The following is a 15031-nucleotide window of genomic DNA, read 5'->3' as shown; positions in this document are numbered from 1 at the left end:
AGATACCTGTCATGCTACTGGGCTGATGCCCTTCAGTGGAGGAGCTGGACTAGCTGTGCAACCTAAACGGGCTGACAGTGCTACAGAGACACTAGAAACACTAGAAAAACTGTACTAGAAAGGAAACAGTCTTAATTGATAAGGAGAGAGTAACTGTCTGTGCACACCACCTTCAAAACCATTTGAAGGTTTTTTTTGCTGTTGCCTGTCTAGTACACCTGTTGTCACTTTCATTTGCACCAAAGCAGGTGAATTTAATTCACAATCACTTATGCTTCCTAACTGTACAGAATAATTTCAGTGAAGTTTAAAATGGTGATATACTGTGATGATTAATATGATTGATTAATTGATATATTTTTATATACAGTGGGGGAAATAAGTATTTGATCCCCTGCTGATTTTGTAAGTTTACCCCCCTACAAAGACTTGAACAGTCTATAATTTTTATGGAAGGTTTATTTTAATAGAGAGAGACAGAATATCAACAAAAAATCCAGAAAAAAAACATTAAATAAAAGTTATAAATTAATTTGTATTTAATTAAGGGAAATAAGTATTTGATCCCCTACCAACCAGCAAGAATTCTGACCCCCACAGACCGGTTATGTGCCCATGAGGCACACAAACTCCTGTCACAGAATCAGTTTCTTCCGTTCAAATCTCTCGACCACCATGGGCAAGACCAAAGAGCTATCAAAGGACGTCAGGGACAAGATTGTAGACCTGCACAAGGCTGGAATGGGCTACAAGACCATCAGCAAAAAGCTTGGTGAGAAAGAGAACACTGTTGGTGCGATAATTCGAAAATGGAAGAAATACAAGATCACAGTCAATCACCCTCACTCTGGAGCTCCATGCAAGATCTCACCTGGTGGGGTAAGAATGATTCTGAGAAAGGTGAGGTCAGTCCAGAATTACATGGGAGGAGCTTGTCAATGATCTCAAGGGAGCTGGGAGCACAGTCACCAAGAAAACCATTAGTAACACACTTCGCCGTAATGGATTGAGATCCTGCAGTGCCCGCAAAGTCCCTTTGCTCAAGAAGGCTCATGTACAGGCCCGTCTGAAGTTTGCCAATGAACACCTGAATGATTCAGAGAAAGCTTGGGAGAATGTGATATGGTCAGATGAGAACAAAATTGAGCTCTTTGGCATCAACTCCACTCGCCGTGTTTGGAGGCAAAGAAATGCCCGGTGGGGATGGTGTTCTTGGGGTCATATCCAGCATTTCTCTGCTCCCAGCTCCCTTGAGATCATTGACAAGCTCCTCCCGTGTAATTCTGGACTGACCTCACCTTTCTCAGAATCATTCTTACCCCACCAGGTGAGATCTTGCATGGAGCTCCAGAGTGAGGGTGATTGACTGTGATCTTGTATTTCTTCCATTTTCGAATTATCGCACCAACAGTGGTCTCTTTCTCACCAAGCTTCTTGCTGATGGTCTTGTAGCCCATTCCAGCCTTGTGCAGGTCTACAATCTTGTCCCTGACGTCCTTTGATAGCTCTTTGGTCTTGCCCATGGTGGTCGAGAGATTTGAACGGAAGAAACTGATTCTGTGACAGGAGTCTTTTATACAGGGACAGGACTAATTTGTGTGCCTCATGGGCACATAACCGGTCTGTGGGGGTCAGAATTCTTGCTGGTTGGTAGGGGATCAAATACTTATTTCCCTTAATTAAATACAAATTAATTTATAACTTTTATTTAATGTTTTTTTTCTGGATTTTTTGTTGATATTCTGTCTCTCTCTGTTAAAATAAACCTTCCATAAAAATTATAGACTGTTCAAGTCTTTGTAAGGGGGTAAACTTACAAAATCAGCAGGGGATCAAATACTTATTTCCCCCACTGTATACTAGCTTGAAATGCTTGGGTGGCACAGTGTTAAATCACACTAGCCCACTACCACTGACATTCAGGGCTTGAATCTCAGTGGTGCTATAGGTCGGTCGGGCATCTGCACAGACATGATTGGCTATGTCTGAAGGAAGATGGCCCAAAAGCCTAGTCATTGAGAGGTGCACTTGTCAGTGAGCTTAAGGTGCTGGTCCCAATTCTGTATAAAATAACGTTTGGAAGGGCATCAGGTATAAACAAAAACCATGAGAGAAAGACATACTTATTATATATTTTTATAAACAAGAGCAGCAGTTAAACACAAAATAAGAAACAGTTTATTTCACAGTTTTAATGACACTTTATTTTTTATACAGTAACGCTTTGATCAAAATGAAACCAGTTACTGTACATCAAATTGAATTATTATGGCACCTGTGTTTTAATTTAAAATTATTTATCAACCATAAAGTCTTTAAAGCCCAGCATGACCATTTTCACCACTTTACAGCAGTTTTTAACTTCAAACAGCACAATTAGTGAGCATTTTTTATAATCACAGCCTACATTAATTCACATTTTGACTCCTTAGGTTCATACATCCAAAGTGTGCACTAGTAATTTGAGCGGTTTGCTGTTTAATGTTGAGCTGTTAATGATGATAGGAGTGTCACTAGTGTTATAGTTGTAATTTTCGAGCATTTTTCTCCTTTTAAAGTGAGCTACTTAAATAATAATAATAATTATTATTATTATTGTTATTGTCATTATTATTTATTTATTTATTTTCACCCTGCAATGATTTTAAACATTTTATGGAACATATGCAGCACAAAGACTTTAGGTTTTCAGTTAAAGCATTATTTAAATGTGTTATTTAAAACAAAACAATAAAAAAAATAGATTTTGTACTATTGTAATTTGACATATTTATAAAAAGTAAATAAATAAATAAATAAAAAATGTACAAATACCTTTGACAAAATGTAAAAAAAAATGTCCAAAAATACACTGCATGACCAACAGTATGTAAACAGTATGTAGACCATGAGCTTGTTACATAAGTCATTCTTAAACCATGGGCATTAATTTTCCTCTTGTAGCCACAGCATCTTCCACCTTTCTCTCCACAAGATCTTGGGGGTATCTGTTGAATCTGTGACAATTCAGTCAAAACAGCATTTGTAGGGCCAGGTACTGTTGGATGCAAGGCCTGGCTTATAGTTAGTGATCCAAATCTTCCCAAAAGTGGTTAATTAATTAAGTAATTAGTATGGGTGCCCACATACATTCTTCCCTTATATAGTGTACAAAACCAATTTTCAGAAAAGTTGGGACATAAAATGGGATGTAAAATGCAGTCAAATAAAGAATCTGTGGTTAGTTAACTGAATTAAACATTTATTTAACTGGCAAAAGTACATAGAAATAATGTACCTTGTTTTCATAGTATGAGAAACTGAATTGTATTTAGTAACTACATACAAGTATTTTATGCCTGCAAAACACTTAAAAAGTATGGACAGAGGCATGTTTACCACTGTGCTGCATCACCCACCATTAATTACACTTTTTAATCGTAATACTAATTGGTGCAGTTTAGCAAGGGGAAATTGTGCTCATTCTTGCTTGATACAAGACTTCAGCTGTCTGTGGTAACTGTTGTCTTATTCTCTATTCCTGATGAGGCATACATTTTTAATAGAGAAACAGATCTGGACTGCAGGCAGGCCAATCACACAAACATAACAACGCCACAATGTTGTAGCACGCGGGCTGGCATTGTCTTGCTGTAATAATAATGGACTTCCTTGGAAAAAAAGCTCAAACACTGACTCATCTGACAACAGAACAAGTTTCCACTGTCCTATCTAAGACCTGTCTAAAGGCTTTAAGGTCACACACCTTCAATATTGGTTTCTGGCCTTGCCCTACATGGACTAATTTTTTTTCCAGATTTCCTGAATCTAATCACAATATTATGTTTACAAGTCTAATATTATTAGTAAATGTTCTAACTTAAATGTATTATAAAATTTTAACTTCTATTTTGACCCTTACTCATAGATTCTTGATTTTACTTATTTTACAAAATGTCCCAACTTTTCTGGAAATCGGGTCTGTATATTGTATTTTGTTTTAATGACAATTTTTTTTTTTTCACTCTAAATGCCACTTTGTCTGAACCCATATTGTATCACTAACAGACATTTCTAAACAAAAATTTTAACTAAAACATAGAAAACAATGCTAAAGAATAAAATAGAATTGTCATGCTACTCCACTTTTACAAAGATAATTTTTTTTACTAATATAACCTTTTGACAGCAGTACATTTTGTACTTGTAAACATATTTAGGACTTTAAGTGTATACAACACAATATACATCAAAAACACTAAATATTTAACTTTATGTAATATCATAAAACATTATAAAAACATGTTGTTGCTTATATCCTAGTCAGAGTCTTTAGAGAGAAGCCCCATCCATACTGCTTTCAGATACCTTTTCTAGGTCCTCCATGACCAAGTCTTGCTCATTCACATGGTTTAGCCTACTACGAAAGCTGGGGTTGTCTACACTGTTCAAGGAGATTGGCTCAGTAGAGGGCTGAAGGTTAGCAGGCAACACAGAATTACTCTGCATCCTATGTGAGTAGGTCTTTCGCTGATTGCCACCCACTGAGCACAATCTGAACTTGAAAACTGCTTGAAAACCACGGCGAAAATTCTCATTAAAGAAACCGTAAATTATGGGGTTGACACTACTGTTGAAGAATGCTAACCAGTGGGCGAAAGGATAGATGTAGATGTTGATCAGCCTATACTGGTGCTCAGTAAGTCTGGCATAATCAGTAAGCATCATCAGAGTCCACAAAGGCAACCAGGACAAAATGAAGAGCAAGGCCACAATTAGTAGCATTTTGATGACTCTCTGTTTCTTTTTAGAGACAGTGTGACGGTTGTCTGGGCCAGGTTTACCACCCACTGGCATAGCAGTTTTGAACAGTGTTATCCCAATTCTCGCATACATGATTACTATGAGGGAAAGAGGAGCCAAATAAATGTTGGCAAAAAGAACAGTGGTGTAGATCTTTCTCATATCTTGATTGGGCCAGTTTTCTCGACACCAGTAGAAAGGACTTGTCCTATTGCCATCCCCAAGAAACACACGAACGGTTTGCTCTTTGGTTACTTGAAGCATGACTCCAGAAGGGCACATAATTGATATGGCCAGTACCCAGATAATTACAATGATGAGTGTGGCAGTTGATATTGTCAGTTTTTGCTTGAAGGGGTAAACAATGCATCTGAATCTGCAAAAGACAAAATGTCAGTTTAATTTTGGTAGTTTAAAAAAAAAAACAAAGATAAAAGAAGAAAAAAATAAGCTTTTAAAATCCAAGTAGCCACCAACGGTGGCAACAAATATATTTCTTACATTCCAAAGTAGCCACAGGTCACTTGTCTTCGTTTTATGGTATTTTAGAATTAACATATCATTAAATTAGCTTTTATGACTGAAAAAATTGTCATTTTTTGCTAAGTGTAGAAATATTGTACATCAAATGAACCAGCTCCTTTATTAGGATTAAGAATGTGTACCCATTACACCTTAAAATCAACAAACTGTTCTGTTTTGATTGAAAAGTGTCAGCAGATTATGGAAGATTAACAAACACTGTGCATGGAAAAATGCTCTAGTCTCTTAACTGCAAGCCAACAGGGTATGAGTCACTAATAAAGGGGACAGTGAATTTAAAGAGCATTTACACTTAAACAAGTACTGCTCTGTCAATTACCATGTACAGTAAGTGTCATAGCAGTGCTAAAAATGGTCCATTAACTAAACATTATCTGGAAAATGGATCCCTTTTGAATGATAAAGTACAGGGGGGTGAGAGGGTGTGCAACAGATGTGCTACGGTCAGTAATTGTATACCCAATATACCCAGTATACAGTATATGAATTGTAGTTTATCTGTTTGGTGGGTGTAGCTTTTTTTTTTTAAAACAAACATGTTGGCGCCCAGGTGGCGCAGCGGGATATTCCGCTGACGCACCAGCACCGAGTTTCTGAACCTCCCGGTTCGAGGCTCGGTGTTGCCACCGGTCGGCTGGGCGCCATCTGGCGGGCATAATTGGCAGTGCCTGCAGGGTGGGGGACCGGACTATATGTGTGGGTGGGTGGGTCTTCATGCGCTGTGTAAGGACCCTGATTTGCAGAAGAGACGCCCGTGCAGAATGCACGGACGAGAAGAGGAGGGCTGTACACGTGTAAAGAAGGCGTGGGGCAGCGGCGTGCTCTCCTTGGATGCAGGTCTGGTGTGCCTGTTAGCAGCGGAAGACAGATTGGAAGCGCTAAAAAATTGGGAGAAAAATTGGGGAGAAAATTCAAAAAAAAAAAAAAAAAAAAAAAAAAAAAAAATACATGTTCATATCAGACAGGTATGCTCTGTGAGTATATACACTGAACTGGCAAAACATTGGGACCACTCCCCAAAAATGTGCATTACGATGCTTATTTTGAAAAAAAAAAAAAAACACCTCACATTTAGATGATGGACTAATGTCACTACACGTGCATGCAGCAGATATATGCAGCAAAAAGGACTTGAGGGCCAAATCATTGTAGCCAAAGAGCTGGGTTGAAATATCTCTAAAACAGTAATGAATGCTCATAGGCAGCTGTGATAAGTACCCACCAACATTCATCAGATGAAGCCACCAATACTGGTAAGAAGCAATTTGTCACAACATGCCGTGGATCAAACCCTCTGTGTATGAGGCTGCATAGTGAGTGCATATGAAAATTGTGTATTTTTTCAGCTTTACATCGCTCATGGTTTAGAGGCTGTCTTGCAAAAAAAAAAGAAAAAAAGAATCATCTTTGTTGCTGATCATATGCTTGAAGAAAGCTGGGAATTTCTTCTTGCAGGGCAACATCTAAACCTATTGCAGTAGAAAGCTGACCGTGAGAATTTGGGTTTTGGGTTTTCTTCTCAATCCCAATCTTATACATATAGACAACTGTTTGTCTAGGTGATCCTGTGTCCTAAACTAGCATAAAAGGCTCCCTAGAAATTTTTGTTGTAATAGGTGAAGTCATTTTAATTGAGCACAGACAAGATACTAGCTTTATCATAATTACTAACTAAAATCAAGGGCTCATTCCACAATGTTAAATGACATTATAAAACATTAAACAACATCAAATTAGTAAATTTAATTGCTGTATGTTCCAAACATTGTCATAAAAAACTGTTACAGAAACAAATCTCTTACAAGTGCAAAACTGTTATAAAACCTGAGTATGGGGCATGCTTGAAAGATCAAGTTTTATCAGTAAATGTAGAGCCTAAACTGAGTTCAAGTTTTAACTGACAGGACTGATTAGGCCTTTTCCACCTCTGAGAAGTAGGTCTGGAAAAGAGAAACTGGTACTGCGCTGTAGCAGGTCTTATTAAAAGCTGTAAAAGTACAAAAGGTTTTAAAACTTGAAGCATTTAAATAACATAAATCTCAAAACATGAGATGTAACTTCCTGCACCAACTCTCCACAATGGGGCTCAGGCATTCCATGGCTCTGGATTTGCAATAAGGAGCAATGGGCTGTGAAAAACAGCAGCACATCCACACAAAACCAAAGAAATTAAAACAGCACACAATTGGGAAAACACAAGCTGGGAAAACACAAGCTGGTAAAACACAGTACACAGTATGCAATAACTAGGGATGCAGTAATACAACTCAGTAAAGTTAACTCAGACAGTCCAGACTCTATAAGTGCACATTTTTTCTTCTTTTTCTTCTTGCTGAGTGGATGCTGATATGCATCTGTTTTCCCAGACTATGTCAGTGCTACACTATGAGAAACACAAATAAAGAGCAAACCAGCTGTGCAAGACACAAAGTAAAAAGAAAGCTACACAAAATAAATAAATGAAACAAAAACTAAAATCAAATAACATAAACAAAAAATAGATCTGGAAGCAGAAAAGATTGGAAGGTTGTCTAAAACTAAATCTGTCTAGTACATGATCTTTACAGAAAAAATATCAGCATATCATTTAAGGTCTAACCCCAGCAGGACTAAGCCAATATAGTGTTTACTTTTAGAGATACATCCCCACACAGCCTGACACAGCCAGTTTCAAAGGTTTAGTAGTAAAAAATGAACACACACTTTAAGATAAACTCATCAAAGCTTTATTTTATTTGTAAGCCTATTTCTAGGAATTCTTGCTCTCTTGTTGGCTGTTTTATTCAATAGGCCTGCCACTAGCTACTACAGTGTGCATTTTTTATGAGGCACACTGGGAATCACTGACAGGTGAAATTAGTTTACATGAGGAAAAAAGAAAGGTGTCATCATTAGTAGTTGGTACCACCGCCAAAATATAGACGGGGCCACTGTATGTGGGCAGTACTAGTGCCTTGATACTAAGACACACAAAAAACGTGTGCAATCCACACAAAAATCCCACTGAAAATCATTCATTCATGCATTGTCTGTTTTACTACTACTTTATCTTTTTTAGGGTTGCAGTGGGTGTGATTAATTGGGCAAAAAGCAGCAAACACCCAGGACAGACCGCCAGTACATCTAAGGCAATTTTAGTAGCTCCTAATTCACATTAATCATGGATGATAATGGCATTAAATATACGTATATATATATATATATATACAGTGTATCACAAAAGTGACTACCCCCCTCACATTTCTGCAAATATTTTATTATATCTTTTCATGGGACAACACTATAGAAATAAAACTTGGATATAACTTAGAGTAGTCAGTGTACAACTTGTATAGCAGTGTAGATTTACTGTCTTCTGAAAATAACTCAACATGCAGCCATTAATGCCTAAATGGCTGGCAACATAAGTGAGTACACCCCACAGTGAACATGTCCAAATTGTGCCCAAAGTGTCAATATTTTGTGTGACCACCATTATTATCCAGCACTGCCTTAACCCTCCTGGGCATGGAATTCACCAGAGCTGCACAGGTTGCTACTGGAATCCTCTTCCACTCCTCCATGAAGACATCACGGAGCTGGTGGATGTTAGACACCTTGAACTCCTCCACCTTCCACTTGAGGATGCGCCACAGGTGCTCAATTGGGTTTAGTCCATCACCTTTACCTTCAGCTTCCTCAGCAAGGCAGTTGTCATCTTGGAGGTTGTGTTTGGGGTCGTTATCCTGTTGGAAAACTGCCATGAGGCCCAGTTTTCGAAGGGAGGGGATCATGCTCTGTTTCAGAATGTTACAGTACATGTTGGAATTCATGTTTCCCTCAATGAACTGCAGCTCCCCAGTGCCAGCAACACTCATGCAGCCCAAGACCATGATGCTACCACCACCATGCTTGACTGTAGGCAAGATACAGTTGTCTTGGTACTTCTCACCAGGGCGCCGCCACACATGCTGGACACCATCTGAGCCAAACAAGTTTATCTTGGTCTCGTCAGACCAAGGCATTCCAGTAATCCATGTTCTTGGACTGCTTGTCTTCAGCAAACTGTTTGCGGGCTTTCTTGTGCGTCAGCTTCCTTCTGGGATGACGACCATGCAGACCGAGTTGATGCAGTGTGCGGCGTATGGTCTGAGCACTGACAGGCTGACCTCCCACGTCTTCAACCTCTGCAGCAATGCTGGCAGCACTCATGTGTCTATTTTTTAAAGCCAACCTCTGGATATGACGCCGAACACGTGGACTCAACTTCTTTGGTCGACCCTGGCGAAGCCTGTTCCGAGTGGAACCTGTCCTGGAAAACTGCTGTATGACCTTGGCCACCATGCTGTAGCTCAGTTTCAGGGTGTTAGCAATCTTCTTATAGCCCAGGCCATCTTTGTGGAGAGCAACAATTCTATTTCTCACATCCTCAGAGAGTTCTTTGCCATGAGGTGCCATGTTGAATATCCAGTGGCCAGTATGAGAGAATTGTACCCAAAACACCAGATTTAACAGCCCTGCTCACCATTTACACCTGGGACCTTGACACATGACACCAGGGAGGGACAACGACACATTTGGGCACAATTTGGACATGTTCACTGTGGGGTGTACTCACTTATGTTGCCAGCTATTTAGACATTAATGGCTGTGTGTTGAGTTATTTTCAGAAGACAGTAAATCTACACTGCTATACAAGCTGTACACTGACTACTCTAAGTTATATCCAAGTTTCATGTCTATAGTGTTGTCCCATGAAAAGATATAATGAAATATTTGCAGAAATGTGAGGGGTGTACTCACTTTTGTGATACACTGTATATATATATATATATATATATATATATATATATATAAAATACACAATTCAGAAGTAATGAAAATGTCTTCATGCATAATGTAAAGAAATAGAAGAAATTTTTATTTCTGTTTAAAGAAATAGTTTTAAAGAAGCTAAAGAAATAGTCTTCAGCAGTTCGGCCAGCTACTGAATTTGTCATTCCACCACTGATGGTTTGATAAAACATCTGGTAATTTTACTTAGCTTTAAATAAATAAAATACACAGTCTTTTAAAAAATTTCAAGTATCCCTGGCTAAGCTGAACAGTTTGTTACTTTTGTGAGGTAAAAAGTAATAAACACAACCTCTGCAAAATATTTTGCAGTTGCACTGAAAACATCAGACAAATAGATGGAAGAACAGATTACACTAGATATCAGCAAATATGGAAAGAAATGTGAAAGAAACTGAAACTAAAAAAGGCTGTAACACTGGGAAGGTTCAACACTTCCACGTATTCTCTATTTTTAGATAATGGCTCTTACTGTGGTTTGCTGAAGTCCCAGTGCTTTAGCAATGACTTCAGATTCAATCAGATTGAGATGAAGGCAGTTCATTTCATTCAGGACTGAATTGACTTTGCTGGATACTTAGCCATAGGGAAAGCAAAAGTTCTGTCTAAGGATCTGCAATAAAAAAAATAGTATCATTTTATAATCAGGAAAAGGATATAAAAAGATATGCACAGATTTGATCAGTACTCATTGTCTGATAGATGAAAAAATATGGATTCTGTTGATACAAATAGACAGTCAGGTAGACCCACAAAGCTTTGAGGTACAGCTGACAAAAAAAGTTTGAAAAGTAAAGCCCACAGGCAACTGCAGCTGAAACAGAGGCTGTTTGGAGATGCACAATAAGAAAATCCTTGAACAAAAATAGGCTGCATAGTGTAGTTGCCTGAAAAAAAAAAGCCATTTTGGGCCAGTGCCAAAGATACCAAACAAAACCTAGACAAGCCTAGTCAAACCCATGCTCTGTTTCTGTTTCTATTAACACCCTGTAAGTTAAATACAGAGGGCTTCAAGATATACTTATAGTCACAGTTTTAAGCTCTTCCATTAGGGTAAGAATGTATCAGTAAATATAGTACTAACAAAACAAATGTAAAGTACAGTTTTTTAACCACTTTTAACGACCAGCATCACATACCCAAAAGAGTTTTTTGGGTTTCTTGCAACTGTAAAAATTATAATATTAATAATAACATAAACATTTTTAACAGCTGTTACTCACTCAGGTAATTTCCTACCATGCATATTTGGACCTAAATATTTTTACTTTGGAAGAACATTACAAGAACAAAATAAATTATTGTTAAATAAGCATTATTTCACTTATATTTCAATTATATATTTCATTTATAATTATGCCAGCTCCAGGCTCGTTACCTTGTTGCATTAACAGTCTGGAGTAAAAACAACCCACAGAAGCTTGATTCTTCCCTAGCAATCATGTTATTGTAAAAAAGGTGCCAGCACTAATAGTTAAACTAGATCCCTCCAGATTACAGAAATAGCAAAGACACTGAGGTCCCAAGTTTATTTTTTATCTAAACTTAAAATTCCATCTAGAGAAAACATGAAATCTGATCAAAAACATAAATGCAAATGACTCCTGAGAAGTGATCAAGCAGTTTTTTTTTTATACAAAATGCAATTTCCTTTCTTTAAGAAGGTTAAATAGCAATGAATGTTCATAATCTTGATTCACGGTCTGGTGAAACCAGCCAGCACAAAAGCAATATCTTATATTCTATACACACTCACATGCGCACACACACGCACACACACACACACACCAGAAGATGTTTTATTTTCATCCTTGATATCAGTGAAATAAGTATCACTAGCTTACCGGAGGCTAGTGTTATCATATCAATCGGCCACTCATTATTGCTTAGAAAAGCAATAAAATGCTTAGAAAAATGATGCAAGAGGATGCAGTGAAGGAATAAAGGCTTTTACTAACATCATAATAGTACTTTGCTTATTATGTTTATGTCCTTGTTATGTTAGTTGCTTAGATGAACATTTTACTTATATTATTATTAGTAATTAAAACTTAAAAATATAAATTATTTTGCTAATAAAATTCCAGTCAATGTTACGTTGACTAATAGATTTCTTGTTATTACCAGTTTAGCTTTGTCTAAATCACACAAGAAATAAATCACTTTTTACTTTTTACCTCTAATGTGTTGTTTTCAAATTTTTTTAATAAGCCAGTTTAATGTTTGGAAACCCATCATTTAAAAATAATTCAAATTAAAAAGTACATACAGTGGGGCCAAAAAGTATTTAGTCAGCCACTGATTGTGCAAGTTCTCCTACTTAGAAAGATGAGAGAGGTCTGTAATTTTCATCATAGGTACACTTCAACTATGAGAGACAAAATGAGGGAAAAAAAATCCAGGAAATCACATTGTAGGATTTTTAAAGAATTTATTTGTAAATTATGGTGGAAAATAAGTATTTGGTCAATAACAAAAGTTCAACTCAATACTTGGTAACATAACCTTTGTTGGCAATGACAGAGGTCAAACGTTTCCTGTAAGTCTTCACCAGGTTTTCACACACTGTAGCTGGTATTTTGGCCCATTCCTCCATGCAGATCTCCTCTAGAGCAGTGATGCTTTGGGGCTGTCGCTGGGCAACACGGACTCCACAAATTTTCTATGGGGTTGAGGTCTGGAGACTGGCTAGGCCACTCCAGGACCTTGAAATGCTTTTTACGGAGCCACTCCTTCGTTGCCCGAGCGGTGTGTTTGGGATTATTGTCATGCTGGAAGACCCAGCCACGTTCCATCTTCAATGCTCTCACTGATGGAAGGAGGTTTGGCTTAAAATCTCCCCTTTGCAGAAAAACAGCCCCAAAGCATGATGTTTCCACCCCCATGCTTCACAGAAGGTATGGTGTTCTTGGGTTTTTCTTCTTCCTCCAAACACGACGAGTTCCATTTTGGTTTCATCTGACCACATGATATTCTCCCAATCCTCTTCTGGATCATCCATATGCTCTTTGGCAAACTTCAGACGGGCCTGGACATGTACTGGCAGGGGGACACGCCTGGCACTGCAGGATTTGAGTCCCTCTCGACGTAGTGTGTATACTGATGGTAGCCTTTGTTACTTTGGTCCCAGCTCTCTGCAGGTCATTCATCAGGTCCCTCTGTGTAGTTCTGGGATTTTTGCTCACCGTTCTCATGATCATTTTTACCCCACGGGATGAGATCTTGACCCCAAGGGAGATTATCAATGGTCTTGTATGTCTTCCATTTTCTTACAGTTGTTCCCACAGTTGATTTATTCACACCAACCTGCTTGCCTATTGTAGATTCACTCTTCCCAGCCTGGTGCAGGTCTACAATTTTCTTCCTGGTGTCCTTTGACAGCTCTTTGGTCTTGGCCATGGTTGAGTTTGGAGTCTGACTGTTTGAGGCTGTGGACAGGTGTCTTTTATACAGATAACAAGGTCAAACAGGTGCCATTAATACAGGTAACGAGTGGAGGACAGAAAAGCTTCTTAAAGAAGAAGTTATAGGTCTGTGAGAGCCAGAAATCTTGCTTGTTTGTTATTGACCAAATACTTATTTTCCACCATAATTTACGAATAAATTCTTTAAAAATCCTACAATGTGATTTCCTGGATTTTTTTTTCTCATTTTGTCTCTCATAGTTGAAGTGTACCTATGATGAAAATTACAGACCTCTCTCATCTTTCTAAGTAGGAGAACTTGCACAATCAGTGGCTGACTAAATACTTTTTGACCCCACTGTAAGAGCAGCCATCTGAAAAGAACTAAAGAATGACCCAAAAGCAGAAGAAGCAACAGTTACACAAAGAACAATAATGAATTAACTATATTGCAATCGATTTTGTAGAATGTTTATAAAGCTAATGCGGAAACATATGAAAGAACTTAAATGTTGACAAAGTTTTTGGACAAAGAAAAATGTCTTTTTATCATTCAGCAAACAAAGAGAGTTGCATAAATCATTTAAATTTTAAGACTTCCATGACAATCATGACTTTGCTGTGCAAGTTGATTTATTTACTTTTATACCTTATATTGTTAATAGTTAACATAAGATGTTATGAAAAAGCAAAACACATGTGCATGGCAAACTTTTCTAAAAATGCAAAATCACATGAAAATAAAAAAGGCATCAGCAGTGAAAGTTGCAACAGTGTGAACGCTTATCCTTTACTGACCCTTCAGAAAAGATTTAAAACATTCTATACAGCAAGGGAAAAGGCATTGGTGGGAAATGCAGTTATTGGTTGAGACTCTACATCTAAAACTATACATCTATACTATACTATACATTTATGTACTGTTTCTGATATGAATTACTCATATCAAATTGCTCAAGTTTCAGCTTACTATTTTTACTATCTTTACTATTATTTTTTTGTGTGGAGCTGCCTAGATTTGAATACGAGCAGCTTTCAATGCTTGGCACAAACACCAAATCACTGCAGGAGACTTGGTCTGGCCTAAGATCAGACCAAGTAAAATATGTTGGACCTGTAGATGTGTATTACTTTGGGCATGTGATGAAGCACCCACATGACAACATTGAAAGCAACGTTATAACAGGATTTGTGGAAGGATGACTAAAAATAATCTGGATTTACAACATCACAAAATGGATTGCTTCCAGGGGCTAGCCTGCTACAAGCAACACAAGACAAGAGGGAACTAGAGAAAACTAACCCATCTGAGCAGCAAACCATCACAAAGCAATGACGGCATGGTGTTGTGAAATAAGAAAAATAAATGAGATATAGAATTAAGAATGCATTAAGGAATGTATAAAACACTGAAGATTTTACCCCAATTTTATGATAAAATACATCAGTAGCCTTATAAGCTTCAAAAA

The 15031-nt window shown here is 37.7% G+C and overlaps 1 protein-coding gene across 1 annotated transcript in view; it reads right to left on the bottom strand.

Moving 5' to 3' along the window:
- Positions 1–4311: 4311 nt before the first annotated feature.
- Positions 4312–15031, bottom strand: part of npffr2a (neuropeptide FF receptor 2a) — a 56045-nt gene continuing 45325 nt past the window's right edge. Inside the window, exon 3 of the mRNA XM_063017931.1 lies at positions 4312–5158. Within this exon, the coding sequence (XP_062874001.1) occupies positions 4312–5158 (847 nt within the window). The remainder of the gene's footprint in view (positions 5159–15031) is intronic.

The sequence above is a fragment of the Trichomycterus rosablanca genome, chromosome 21 (genome assembly GCF_030014385.1).
Source record: "Trichomycterus rosablanca isolate fTriRos1 chromosome 21, fTriRos1.hap1, whole genome shotgun sequence".
In the NCBI taxonomy this organism is placed as follows: domain Eukaryota; kingdom Metazoa; phylum Chordata; class Actinopteri; order Siluriformes; family Trichomycteridae; genus Trichomycterus; species Trichomycterus rosablanca.
Note: the sequence above shows the minus strand (reverse complement) of the source record. Positions and strands in the feature narration are given on the sequence as shown.